Here is a 15,098-nt window from a genome sequence, read left to right on the forward strand (position 1 = left end):
TACTATTTAGAAGATCTTTCACAGGGTCCAAGGTAGCTTCATCACAGAGAAATATCAGCAGGTAACAGTAGCTAAGAGCATAAATATATATACACATCATGAAAAACAGACTCATAATATCACACAACATAGTGTTCAAGAAGCATCCCCTTAGGAAATTAATATCGAATCAGGACCAAAGAACCAAACAAGATTCTAACTCCAGCTGCAGCAATTGAGTCAGAAAGAAGCCCAACACAATGGGGCAGATGTTTTAAGCCTTAACAAGAGATAAATGCAAGGGTGATAAACGTCCAGCCAATCACCTCCTAACTGCCATGTTTCAGACGGTGTTTGAAAAAAGTCAGTAAGGAGCTGATTGGCTGGACGTTTAGCTCTCCTTATCACCCTTGCATTTATCTCTTGTTAAGGCTTAATACATTTACCCCATTAAGTCCTAGTTGGCACAGTGCAATGGTTGCCAAGAGACTGACTGGAACTCACAGAACAAACATAACCATTATCTACTAAGATGTGCTTATTACAGATTCTAACACCTTCTTTCCCTTACTGCCTCTAAATGTCTTACTTTATTATGTTTTGTTTGTACATTAGATCAAGTTCACTTAAAAGAACAAATTTCGTCTTAGGTGGATTTCCATAATGGGTGCAGTGTATTCTGTCAGTACTTTGGTGGGTCCTTTCATCCTGTGTTTGTCTGGCGATATACTCCTACAATCATTATCTTGTATAGTCATTCGCTCTATGACTGATCCTCCTTTTATACCATTTCCTGCTCTATTCTGTACAAATCTGAATATGTAACTCGGGCAGATTTATTAAGCTTGGTGAAGTGATAAAGTGTCTGGTTTTTATCACCGGCCAATCAGCTCCTAACTGTGAAGTTACAGGCTTGGTTTGAAAAATGACAGGTAGGAGTTGATTGGCCGGTGATAAAAACCAGACACGTTATCACTTCACCGAGCTTAATAAATATACCCCTCAGAAACTAATTTCCCCACACATTGGGGCATTTCCCCAAACAGGATATTCCTGTTCTGAAGTATAAATAGTGCTCAGCCAATCAGTTCCTGTCATGTTGTTGAAAATTGACAGTAGCTGAGCATCATTCATCATTCCTAATGCCTGATAACAAAGACTATAACTCATTGTTTAATCTACCCCATAGTTTGATTCCTTCCATTTTCTATTTCCCAATAAAACTGAAATGTTATCTTTTTACGTGCTATTTTCTATATTTTTTTCCAAATGCATGAACTACATATATTGTTCAGCATTGCCTTATGACTAGACAGTCCAGTATTGATCTGGTTGTCTGAATGAAAAAGGTCAGAAGCCTTTGCAGATTCTCCTGTAGATGTTGTCAGTCTCTATAACAGGTTATTACTACTTTATTTTTTTTACTACACTGACCTTACCTTGGTTCTTCTACTTTTTCTCTGGTTATTGCACAAAAACACCTTCAAATTCACCAGTCTTACCTTCCACTTTCACAACTCTTCTTGTCCTTCAGCGTATTAATCAATACTTATAGATTTCATCTCCATCAATATGCTGATAACATGCAACCTCCTCCTGTGAGGTTTTATTCTTTCTTCTGATTAGTCCCACACTTTTCCTTTAGAAGACAATTCAATGCTATTTCTACTACCTTCAGCTTGAAACCCTCTACCTCAAACTTTAATAGCCTGTTACAAAACTAATGGCTTCCTATCTCACATTAATTTTTGAACACCTGAATTTCTAATTGTTTATTTAATTCCTACACTTAATTCTCTCCCTTTGTATATGGGGCATCATGGGTTGCCCCAGAGCTGCTGTTCTCCATTCCGTAGGTTCTCTAAACCCAAGCCCTTTCTTCAGCCAGTGGAAGCCCACCTGTTTCTTCCCTGCAGCCTGAGTCTCCAGGACCCATTGCCTCCTGCTTCTTTTCAATGCAGCTGTTCTTCCTACCCTGGCCACAACTTTCCACTGCTGAAAGGGCTCCTCTTGCTGCCTGGCCAGCACTCACCCGGATGCCGGGAAGTTGGATCACACACAGGAAGACCTTTTTGGCTGTGAATACTACTTTGTGTGCAGATTGGAACTGTCTTGCTTGGGCTTGTAGTGTCCCCCTACCTTGCTGTGTAGCTGTGTCCGGGCCTTCTGCAATGCCTCTTTTATATAGTCTGCTCACCCATTGGATGCTGTGTTGCCCCATGGTCATCGTGATCTCGTGGCTGCATTTCTTTCCAGCTGATCAGTGCTCCCTTGCAGTGTGGGGCCCTGTTGTAGTCTACCCTCACCACCGACTTAATGCTGCCACAGGATTGTCTTCTGTGTCACAGGGAAGTCAGGACCCTATATGTTGCTTCTGAGGCCGTATCACCACTCCTCTGATGGAGACATACCTCCCTCTCCTACCTGTATCATAAAGTGTGCCTGTTGCCTTGGACTTCTAAATGCCAGTTTGAATCTACAGTACTATATGGTGCTGAGCACCTTCTCTTCTCCTTCCTCTCTAGTACTAACAAGCAGTTGCTGAGTCTTCATTACAAAACCTTTAGCTCTATTTTCTGCCATTAAATTATTTTTGTGATGTTTATAGTTTACTGTGTTCGCTATTTTATATTTTTTACTGTTCTTAATGACTATTTCTGTGTATATTTCCCAGTTGGGTGAGTACTTTGTTGCACGCTATCAATGCCAGGTTAACCAATAGGTTGATTAGGCTGCAGCCTAGGGAGCTGGGATTGGGGAGAGGCCTTGCATGTGACAGCCGAGCAATAAAATGAAGGCATAATTTATTCCATGCTTGTTAGCGATCACCCATCCTGGTGTACTGTGGGGGGTAACGTTCTTAAGGTGACTGCTAGGTGGCTATGCCAATGTAACTTACTGATGGAACCATTTACTCTATGTACATTGTGCTACAATGCTAGCCACAAGCATTACAAAAAGAATGCCAGTTATATAACCTATGTTAGATGCATATAGGCAGCATGAATGCGAGTCCCTGAAGCCCATATACATGTGCTTAACTGCCTTGCTGGGGAGATACATGCGCAGGGCACATTGAACCTTTAATCAGGCCCTGCTCACCATGTTCCACTGACCTAATTTTTTAATTCAGAGATATAACATAGTATTCACATTATCCAACTTGCACAAATTCCATTCATATTGATAATTACATTTATATGGCTATAATTAAAAAAATGATAATGAAATGTGTATCTGTGATTTCTGTGGCTCTTACCATGATCATAGTCCTAAGTGCACGTACTCTCCTTGCTTCTTGTTTTGCCTGTTGAAGGCTGAACCCTCCTGGAGCCCGAACTTTGTTTGAACAATCTGATATCTTCTTAACAATTGGCTCTTCTACGAGCCCCAAACCTTCACTGAGTACCGGGGGGCAGCATAGAGCATAGTAAAGTGAAAGTAATACCACCTGCAACAGGTTGTAAATATATGATGTTACTATGAGGAGCAGTAAAAGCAAACCCTGATAATGTTACTCAATGATAGTGAAGAGATAGATATATGTCATCAAACTTTATGGGTAGATCTGTAGCCTCAACTGTGTAAAGTAGGCCTAGTGCTAGAAGTTGTATTACCTGATTATTGAGTGATAGTAACAGGATTCCTGTATGTCCCCCACCCATCCCTTATTATGGTGTATAAACTAACTGGCCAAGAGGTTACACTTCTTGTGATAACAATATTTTATTTATTTCTTAAAAACGTTTTACAAGTGCAAATATTCTCGGTAACACCTGAGCTTATTGATGTTCTTCCTATTTCCTTTGACTGAAATATGTTCTCTAGGAGATATATGCACTTTCTGTACATCTAACAAATGATAAAGCAGTACAATTTGCTCTTCAGATTTAGGGCCTAATTCTATTTCATTCTGTCCCTGGCGTGTTCCCAATGTTTTAGCACTGCTCATGCACATGTGCGGGGCTTCTGTGCGGACAGCTTTGCGACTCGCACTTGCGGACAGGGGGTGTTCACATGAGGATGGCCAGTGTTTCTTGGGCGTATCCTTGAAAACCCTGGGTGCACCGAGGAAACCGCTGGGCATCCCCATGCAAACGCAGGCGGGAAGCTGCCTGATTGGGTGGGAGGCTGACTTAACAGGACATCAGCTGTCCGCCCAGTTCTTGGACCCGGACGCCGCAAGTCTAAGTCAACACAGACTGCTTTAGATTTGCGGGCAGGGGAAAAAACATCCACTGATTTTGCCCCATACGCTACCCTGCAGATGGATGTTTATGCAAAACATCCATTCGCAAAGCAGCGGGAATGCTCAGAGCATGACTGGGGTAGGCATTCGCACACCCGGCAGGCGGCCTTAGAAGGCTTGCTAAGCAGAGAATTTTCGCTGCTTAGTGAGCCAACCAGAATCACCCCCTTAGAGTCATTTGAGGTAAGTGTGCTGTATACTGTACATTTTTTAACACTATTGGTCTCTATATAAGTATCCAGTATTTTCAGTAAATATATGTTGCTTGAGTATTTTTTATGCCTTTATATGACTTTGTATAAATGTTTTATTCATGGAAACAGGCCGTATTATTTATCTATTTAAGCCAGACTTTTCAGTGCAGGATTTCTCATTTTTATTATGAATCTTTTTATTATTAAACACTTTCAAGAGCTGGACACTGCCACCTGTTACAGCAGCTGCATTTCTATTTAGCCTCTTAGAAAGGGTTAGGTTTCCTTTTTTTGCATTTATAATCAAATCAGCATTTTATTTTGTGTAGAAACCAGGAAAAATTGGAGTAAAGCCCAGGAAAGAGCAGAATGAGGAAACATCTTTAATGAACCCAAACTTCAAAGAATAAAAGCAAACCAGGTAATTTGGAATTGACCACAGTGATTTATTGTGTTAAAGCTTGTTTCATTGTGGTAAAAGATCTAGAGTATGTACAGTAAAGGTGCCCACACACGCACCGATGCGGGCGGTGCGATGCTGTACGATGGGGTGCGCGCTCCCGCGGCACCTCATCGTACAGTACAAAAAGTATGTGCTGCACATGCTTTTTGTACTAGCTTTTTCTAGCATAGCATCGCATCGCATGCACATCGTATGCACAAGGCATACGATGCGATGCTATGTGTGCTAGTTAAGCCCACAACACACGCCGGGAACGGTGCGTGTGTGGGCACCTTTAGTTGAACTTGGCATGATTAGATACATCTGTACAGAACAAGAATGCTGCTTTCAGACCGCAAAACTGGCTTTGACCAGGTATTTTAAAATGTTTCTAAAAACGGGTCTGCCAGCTAAAACCCCTTTCACACCGCATATCTTTAAACCGTATTTCAATGCAGTTTTTGTCCCTTCACAACACTGAACCCGTTTTAATCCATAGAAAACAGTGGATGAAAAAAAATAGGTCTGAAACGGGTAGGACCCTGCTTTATTACCGTATAGAAATACCGGTTCAATAGAACCGATAAATTCACTCTGCACCTTTCAGACTGCACAAATTACCGTTAAAAAAAACGGCAAAATAACGGGTAAAAAGTGCGGTCTGAAAGGGGCATTAACGTTACATTAGAGGGGCATGTGAGCATAATCTGAGCAGATACTCAGTCTTTATGTATATGCCATACATACATAATTTTGGTACACATGAACAAACATCACCTAATGTCAGGGCCTGATTAAGAGTTAGAGGGGTCCGGGGCACTTAAGACAGGTGGGCCTGGGTAAACAATATGGGGGGGGGGGGGGGGGGGGGTGGATGTTATATATTAGATTGTGTATAAATCCCAATATGAGCCATTCCACCATTTCAGAAGGGACAAAATCCTCTCTACCTGAACTTTCCTCTTAATATATGATTGTTGTCACCTGTGTTAAACTATTTAATTTATAATAAAATAATTTCAATACAGGAGATAATGCTCTCTATTTGGACTTCCCTCATAATGTAAGATTGTTTTGTCCCTCCTGCAATGGGTCATGTTGGGAGGTATGGATTGTGTACATTAAATTGTATTGTATAATAATGTATGGGTACTATTTATAGCTCCACCTAATTGAGAGACAACATTTTCCTTGTTGTAGAACAAAGACAACTTAAACAATCTTAAAATACACATAGAAAAAAAATTCTACAGTGTCATGTATCTTGTAACATGCAAGAATAGCAGCAGCCTCTGTACTACTTACTTATACAGTGGGACAGGAATCAGGAGAGCTAGGAGAGTCACTTTGATTTGACTGGAGGGGGCCCTGACAGAGGGGGGCCCGGGTACAGTAGCCCCTGCTTAGCCCCATTAATCTGGCTATGCCTGTTGTACAGTACTAAAAATTCTAAATGCTGTCATGTGGATTATGGGCCTGATTCAGCAGTACATTGAAATACCCATGCAGGGGTGTAATGACGGCCAACGTTCCTGGAAACAGGGGCATGTTGCCCCTGTTTTCCAGAAGTGGCAGGGCCAGGGTCTGTTTCTCTGGATGCAAACTTCCTGGGCTCATAAGGCACCCTGCTACAGTCAGCCTGAGAAAGCTGAAGCTTATTCATCTGACCATCTATGGGAAACATCGCAATCACTGGTTGCTATGTTGATCCCAGCCTGGGACCTCGATCGCAGTGCTGGGATCACAAAGACAGCAACGAGGGGTCTGACACCTCCTTCTGCATTTGCATCTTCAGCAGATGGATTTGCAAAGCTGCATGTGTGTAGCTTTGCAAATCTGTCTACTGCTCAATAAGGCCCTATGTTCTAGACATGTGGAAAAAGTCATTTTAAATTTGTAAAGTGGGGCCTTTGAGAGTTTTATTTTATTTTATTTTTTTAAGTATAAAGTCTAAGAAACTGTAAATCCCAGGTGCTGGAATAATAATTCGAATTCTGATTCCTTTAAGACAGTATCGTCCTCTTACCTTAAATGGCTCCAGCAGGAGAGCAGATGTAAGCAGTGCACAAGTAGTAGAAATAAGCCACAGTAAAAGGCCATGCTCTGATAAAGATGAAATGTACAGGACCGTGGCTGCAATGCAGCCAGCTAATAGTAGAAATGACACAGAGTAAACCGCCCACAGCATCTGGGAAGGGAATAACCAGCCTAGAGGCCTCCAGCGAACACCTGTGGGTAGAAGTGATGTTTACACCACTAACGAGCAGTACATTTTATGACAAAATAACCTTAATTAATGTTTATTATAAAAGTGTCCTCATACATCTAGCCACAATACACCGCACAGCGTGAGATGCCTGGTGTGAGCGAGTTACTAGGTCCCTTACAACACCGCTAGACTCTTATTTTTATTTATTATTATTACTTTTATTTTTTGCCGAGAATGCATTTTATTTGCAACTGGATGTGGCTGCAACACAATTGGAGACTCTGCTGATTATTTTGTAGTGTATATGTGTGTGCAACTGAGTGTTAAATTTACTAAAATGGAAGTTCTATTGAAGCTGGGATGTTGCTCATAGAACCAATCAGATTCTACTTTGTTTTTAGCTACTTCTAGATAATAGAACGTGATTGTTGCTATGGGAAACATTCCATCTCAAATAGATCTCCCATCTTAGTAAATTTACCCCTGAGACTGTATATGACTCAAAATGGAACTTTTGCATCGCGGACGCTGCATTGTAGCACTTCCTATACAGATTCAGAGACATATTCGCACTTCGATATACAAGTCTCATTCACACACAGATATTGGTACTTATGAGTTATCCGGGCGTCCGATTTTTAAATCGGGTCGGATCGGGACATCGCATCGCATCGCATGCGACCATCGGATGCGATGCGATGCGATGCGATGACCCGATTTTTCCATAGGAATCAATGTTAAAATGGACTGAGTCCATTTTAACATGGAATTCAATGGGAAAATCGGGTCCTTTTCATACCCCTACTATCCAAGTGGGCATGGAGTTGGATATAAACCTGTGGCGAGCGTAGCGAGCCACCGAGCCCGAAGCGTGGCGAGCGTAGCGAGCCCCGCGAGGGGACACGGAATACCGTCCCCTCGCGGGGCTCGCTTCGCTCGCCACGCTTCGGGCTCGGTGGCTCGCTACGCTCGCCACAGGTTTATATCCAACTCCATGCCCACTTGGATAGTAGGGGTATGAAAAGGACCCCTTTTTCCCATTGAATTCCATGTTAAAATGGACTCAGTCCATTTTAACATTGATTCCTATGGAAAAATCGGGTCATCGCATCCGATGGTCGGATGCGATGCGATGCGATGCGATATCGCATCGCATCGCATCTGATTGTATGCCTTAACTTAAGGCATACAATCAAAAAATCGGGAGCCCGGATAACTCACAAGTACCCATATATTTTCCCCAAAAGATGCCTGATGATATCAGAGTCTCACAGGACTTGGCCTGCCAAGAGGGGCTGTATGGTGTGATTGCAGCAAAGATAGTTGAGGACTCATCTGTATCTAAAATATTGTATTCACCGATGCATGTTGTAAAGGGGGAAGGAGATGCAGATGAATTATCCCACCGGTCCTGGAGTTCAGAATCATTACTTGTCCCACTAGAAACAACAGAGGAGGAATCTGAAGCTCTCCTAGCTCTATCCCACTGGTTGTCCTCGGAATGGAATCCGGTCTCATAGCAATTGCCATTCTCAGACAAGAGACTATATCCACTCTCGGTACTGCAAACATAAATCATGTGATTACAACGCAGTGTTTCCTGTGCTGCTAATTATAGTAATAATAAAAAATGTATGATATTGCTCCATTACCTCGGTGACCCTAGGTTTTGGTGGGATGAAAACCTGCCACTGTCCGATTCCTCTGTCGATTTCCACACATGCTTGTCGCCAACAATGGACTGGAGTAAGTTTTCCTCTACAGCAGAACACAAATATATAAATGCCTAATATGGTTAACATTTTTTACCCCCCTCTTTAGATAATATACCTTCTCAGCCCCATACTTGTTGCACTCTATACATTTCCAGATGTTTTGACAGCCAGAGAAAGGAGAGTTGTGAGATGCTCAGAGGATTGGAGAAGCTGACTCAGATCAATGGGAGGAGGCATGAAAAAGTTAATGGTAAATTTGTATCGATAGGCCAACAACTCCATGTGCGCACCTTTCCCTTAATAAATAAAATATTTGCGCCCTTAATAAGAATCACTAGTATCGGTGTTGCTTTTATTTTGAATATTAATTCTCACTTTATATAATAAATAACTAAGGTCATCTCTTTACCTCAGAACACAGAGCTGTCAGTCACCCCCAACCACCTCCACCCAACAGCTTTTACTGCAGCAAAAGGACTGACCACTGACTGCACTGGGAATAAGAAAGTGTAAAAGTATTATGGGATTTAGCTACAGGACTTATTGATTATAGAATGACTGTGAAGCTTAACAAGCTTTTTCAAAGCAATAGTAAGATTTGTATTTGGATCAGGACCATTTCTGTTGGCTGTGATAACTGTAAAATTGGTGAAGGAAGATGGTCAAATCATGCTACCCTTTATATAGATCAGTAGCAGTATTGAGGATATCACAAGTACTTAGTGGTGCAGGTGATGCTAGCTGTGAGTTTGTTGAGATAGATTAGCACCAGGACAATAGTTATTAATGCTGTATTGCTAAACTGCACTATACAGGATTGCACAATGGAAAAGTATTCTGACCTCTGAGGAACGAAGTTACACTGGCAACCATTTACCAGCATCTGCAAATTTAAATAGAGCAATTTTGCAGGTGATTGGCCCAGTCGAACATGTGACTGGGATATGCCTGCTTTAGATTTGCTGGAAGTTAAGTGATATATTTTTGCTCCTATGAACTCCGGCAGAGCTTACAGCACATGAAACACCAGCCTCCTCTGCAGCATCTAACAGGTAAGCTGGAGAGGGAGCTTGGAGTTGCAATAAATACTACAGGATCCAAAATTTTGGCCCTAGGATCTGTTGTTTTCCTATACCCCTTTTTAGGTGTGCTCACTAGACACTTGGCTTGAAGCTTGATAGGGAAGATGGAACTTTTTGAACAAGGCATGAGGGTGGAAGCATAGACCCAATCCCTTTGCCAGGAAACATAACACTGACACGCGCGTCTTACCCGCGCAATGGTCTGCACTCTGCCGCAGATCTGTTCCTGGCATCATCGGGCTGGAGTGATGTCCAGTGGTCACATTGTTCCCTGTCACTTTTCTGCTGTGGCCTGGCATGCGGCCTGGTGACCCACGTCGGTGTGCGGCTTCATGAGTGCCGCCATGACACCCGGGTCATCTGACCCATACACTCCAATCCACAGAGCCCGAAGTGTACCATGTGACTCAGGCCCGATGTTACCGGTCCAGGTCTAATTCACCTATCCCAGTCGGTGCTGAAGTCACATTACAGTCTACAGGGTGCTTAACCATCGTCTTCCTTCTGAGTGCCAGATGTATCAAGCTTCAAAAAGTTATAAAATGGAGAGTGATATCAGCCAGCCAATCAGCTCCTAACTCTTATGTCACAGGCTGTGTTTGAAAAATGACAGGTAGGAGCTGATTGGCTGGCTGTTTATCACTCTCCATCTTAACACTTTTTGAAGCTTGATACATCTGGCCCTCAGAGATCCCTTAGGCTGATTTCTAGGCTACAGGTTACCTGTCTACACAGTACCTTATCCTGCTTCTGCTGCCTTGCTTGGTCTATTACCATCTGCCATACAGATTGCTAACACCATCCTCAGCATCCTGAGCATTATCTGCTACCTGTAAGCAGCACAGGACCCGACCTTGACCATTAGCTTCCAGGCCGACCCTGACCACCAGCTACCCGGCGGATCCTGACCATCAGCTCCCAGGCATACCCCGACCATCGGCTCTAATGCCGACCCAGGCCATCTGCACCCAGGCCGTTCTGGATCCTCAGCTCCAAGGCTGACACAAGCCATCGGTTCACAGCCTGATACTGCAGACCATCAGTTCACAGCCTGATACCACAGACCATCAGTTCCCAGGCCAATCTCATTAACCATCACTGACCCATCAGTGCTCATCCCTCAGCAGTGGCACAGTTGGGTGTGGAACTCTGACAGAGGGCTGTGTCTACAGTGCCCAGTGTCATATCAACTGCAGATACCTCAAAGCCCCAATGTTCCAGTAGCCAGAACCCTCCACTGGCTCACTGCTGTCACAGCCGGGGACACCAATTACCCAAGCCCTGACACCCCAAGATGCCCACTTCCTGTCAATCACCTTGCAAACAGCTAGCGACGGAAAAAAGTAGCAGGATTGCTTCGCTATCAGGTGTCATGCACACACATTGTGGCTCATATGCACACGCAGTTCATCGATTATCGGCCGCTGTGCAAATTTGGTCAGCCGCAATCAGGTCTGAATTACCCCCACAGATTTCAACCTCATGTCAAAAACTGATACTCTCTGGTTTTTCATTGCGCTGATAGAATGGTCGGATCAACTAGACTCACCATAATCTACATGCAATAATAATAATAAATCCAGCAGTTTAGAGGGCAAAATCATTTTAAACCCATGAATAAAAAGATTTGATAAAATTTACCATTCAAAAGTAATCGTATATTAACTTTAATGCATGGAAATGTAAACTTGTCAGATGGAAATTTGTACATCACATAACAGGGAATGAAAATACAGCTGGTGGTAAAAAAAAAGCCCTGAAATACCTGACAGCGTGAAGAGCGGGCTGCAGCTGGACTCCTCCGATAGCGATAGAGGTTCATCTCCAGAACTGCAGGCAGATTGCAGCCTGCACTGATCATTTTTAGTATTTTTGCACAAGGGCTGCATAAAGCCAAATGCTGACTCTGAAGGAATATCATACTGGGTATCATATAAACTATCACTAGAAGACATCCAGATGGGCTGGGAACTAAAGGAGGACACAATGTGTAAGTATTTTTTAACACTTATGTTTGCTGAAAGTCACAGCCTATCTGGATTAATGCAAACGGTAACAACAACAAAATAAAGACATCCACTGGCCATACCGCACATGATTATACCCACCCTATATTACTGGAAAAGATATATTCTCAAATATGTCCGCTATGTCCACCAATTGCCTTGAAAGGTGAACACTACCTATGAATGTCTCTAACTATTCTCCTTATTTTGTAGGCACATACATCTCTACTATAGATGCTTGTAATATACAGTATATTTTAACAGTAGGCCGCCTTATCAATTTGTTTTGTTTATAGCTCTATATTGGTTAATTGATAACACTTGGAGTATTTTGCACTGCCCCTTTTCTGAGCAAAGGGGAATTCATACTATTTGAAATATTGGACACATAGGGGGTATTCAATCCCCGCCGCTTTTTCAGACGGGGTAAATAGTGGCAGTCGCCTATTCAATGCTGCCTTTACCGACAGTATTGAAGAGGCAGATCGACAGACCGGGCCTGACTTTAAAAGCTGTTTGGCTCGTTTTGCAGAGTACGGCCGTGAATTGTTGCAATCACGGATGAATCTCGGCAATCCACGGCCGTTTACGCTGACCCATCCCCTTTTACAGATCGCAAAGCGGGACATTGAATCCCACCTGGCGATATGCTGTCCAACAAAATGAAAATGGGCCAGGGTCACGGCTGTCGGGACCAGTGGTGGCTTCACTGTGACTGGCAGTGACTTCCTATTGGATGTCCGACCTGCAAGTCACCCAAGGCAGTCCATTTGGGAGGGGTTCCCTCCCTCCGGGACGCCTCTACATGGGCTGCTGAGCGTGTGCAGTACGAGGACCATGCTGCACGTGTGCTGGAACCAGCAAAAACAGCCCATAAAGGCTAGGATCCAGCACATGCGCCGGCCCCGCGACGGGGGAGACCGGCGGCTGGGACTGGGATTGGCAGCAACAGCCGCGGGGACCACAAGCACAGTGGTGGCAGCAGAGGGGGCCTGCATCATGGCAGCAACCCTCCTCCACAGAGTTAAGAGTCACCGCTGGTCGGGAGGGATCGAGAGTTGTGACCCGGGATTGAATACCCCCCTAAACCCAAGGCATTACAGTTTTAGGCACACAGAGAGAACGAATTTGCACCAGTAGCCTGCAGCAGGGGCGGAAATAGAACTTTGTGGGACCCATAGCAAAATCTTGAAAGGATTGGAGGCATAGGCAGATAGACAAACTGACAAGGGCACCATATGAAGGCATAGACGGACAGAAGATGGCATAGACAGACAGATGGGAGAGGGCATAAATGGACGGAAGGGAGGTGGCATAGACGGACCCTTTAATTACACTATACACTTCTCACCTTCTAGGATGTAATATTTATTCCTTTTTTATTTTTACTGCTAACCACAGATGGTGCAATGGTTAGCATTACTGCCTCACAGTGCTGTGGTCATGGGTTTAATACCCGCCATGGACCTAACTGTGCGGAGTATTCTCCCCGTGTTTGCGTGGGTTTACTCAGGGTACTCCTCCCACAATCCAAAATCCAAAAATATACTGGTAGGTCAATTGGCTTCCAACAAAATGTCTGTATGCGTGTACATGTGGTAGGGAATATAGATTGTAAGCTCCCCTGGTTCAGGGACTGATGTGAATGTTCAACTATACTCTGTAAAGTGCTGCGTAATATGTCAAGTCAAGTCAAGTCAATTTTTATTGTCATCAGCAGCGGGAGAAAACTCTCTCTGCAGACGAAATTGTGGGTTACATAAATACCAGTACAGTAAAAGCAATATACGCATAATACATATAAAAAAGGGAAGAAAAATACATAAGGGATACATAAAAACAAACATCACTTCAAGTATTCAACATACGCACTGCTGATGGAAGGAAACTATTGTGCAAACGGCTTGTACGTGCCCTCATGGTTCTGAACCTTTTTAGCGAAGGTAATTTCTCGAATGAACTAAAAAACGGGTGACTGGAATCGGCTAAAATATTTTTGGTACGCTTTAAAATTCTAGAATTATAGAGCTCCAGTATGGTTGGCAGTTGCACTCCTATGATTTTGCCTGCGGCCTTTACAATGCGTTCTAATTTTGAGCGTTCCCTAACCGTGCAATTGCCGAACCAGACGATAATGCCAAAGGTCAGAATACTTTCTATCGAACATCTATAGAAGTTTGTCATGGTGGGCTTGCTCACACCGGCCGCTTTTAAACGCCTCAGAAAAAAGAGACGCTGTTGGGATTTTTTTGTTTGAGAACATTGCCAGACCATGACAAATTTGCTGAGACCTGAAGTCCCAGAAACTTGACTGACTCCATAATTTCTACATCTGCCTCGTTTATACACACTGGTTTCTTCGGCACCACTAGCTTTCTCCTGAAATCAATCACTAATTCTTTGGTTTTTCCCTCATTTAACACTAAGTTGTTTCCCTCACTCCAGGCTACCAGTCTCGCTATTTCTTTTCTGTAGTGGGTTTCATCATCCTCACTAATCAACACCACAACTGCTATATCGTCAGCAAATTTCATAATCTTGACAGAGTCAGAGTATGTGCTGTATAAGAAACTGTTAATAAATAAATAAATAATACCACACCTGGTTCGGGACCGGCAGTGTACTTACTGGAAGGGAGGTGAAGCCACTTGTTCTAGACATTCCAAGTGTTGCTGCGCAATAGCAGGTCGGGCTGCTTGGCTGATAGACTTGCGCATAACCTGGTGCCACTAACCAGGTTCTCTAGAAGCTGCAGATGCAGCCACACTTCCAGGTTCTCTAGAACAAGTGGCTCCATCTCCCGCCTCACTCCTAGTAAGGAGTGAGCAGCCCATGAGGTTGTTATGGAGGTGGCAAGTGATCGGAACCTGGCAATGCTCCCAGAGGCTCATACGCTTCTGTTATTGAGTGGTAGCCAACGCATATTCAGTTACGCTGTGTTTGGGTTACGCTGTGTTCAGTTCAGTACCATTATAATGAACCCTCTGTTTAGCCTTATCATTGGTAACTGAGATTATTTACTATTATTTACTAACAGTTTCTTATATAGCGCACACATATGCCGCAGCACATATTCTAGGGTTAATTTGTTGGGAGCCAATTAACCTACCAGTATATTTTTGGATTGTGGGAGGAAACCGGAGTACCCTTAGGAAACCCACGCAAGTACGGGGAGAATATACAAACTCTGCACAGGGCCATAGTAGATATGGAACTCATGAC

General features: G+C 43.4%; 1 protein-coding gene across 2 annotated transcripts in view; it reads right to left on the reverse strand.

Annotated features, from left to right (window-relative positions):
• Positions 1-15,098, reverse strand: part of LOC146008600 (polycystin-1-like) — a 106,960-nt gene that overhangs the window by 11,535 nt on the left and 80,327 nt on the right. For both annotated transcript variants that reach the window (XM_083148063.1, XM_083148065.1), the window contains exons 32-36: positions 11,636-11,841; positions 8,726-8,831; positions 8,433-8,635; positions 6,891-7,093; positions 3,239-3,430 (exon numbers count right to left, since the gene is read on the reverse strand). In XM_083148063.1, coding sequence (XP_083004189.1) covers positions 3,239-3,430; positions 6,891-7,093; positions 8,433-8,635; positions 8,726-8,831; positions 11,636-11,841 — 910 coding nt within the window. The remainder of the gene's footprint in view (positions 1-3,238; positions 3,431-6,890; positions 7,094-8,432; positions 8,636-8,725; positions 8,832-11,635; positions 11,842-15,098) is intronic.

This window comes from Crinia signifera, chromosome 6, assembly GCF_055691185.1.
Source record: "Crinia signifera chromosome 6, ASM5569118v1, whole genome shotgun sequence".
Classification (NCBI taxonomy): Eukaryota; Metazoa; Chordata; class Amphibia; order Anura; family Myobatrachidae; genus Crinia; species Crinia signifera.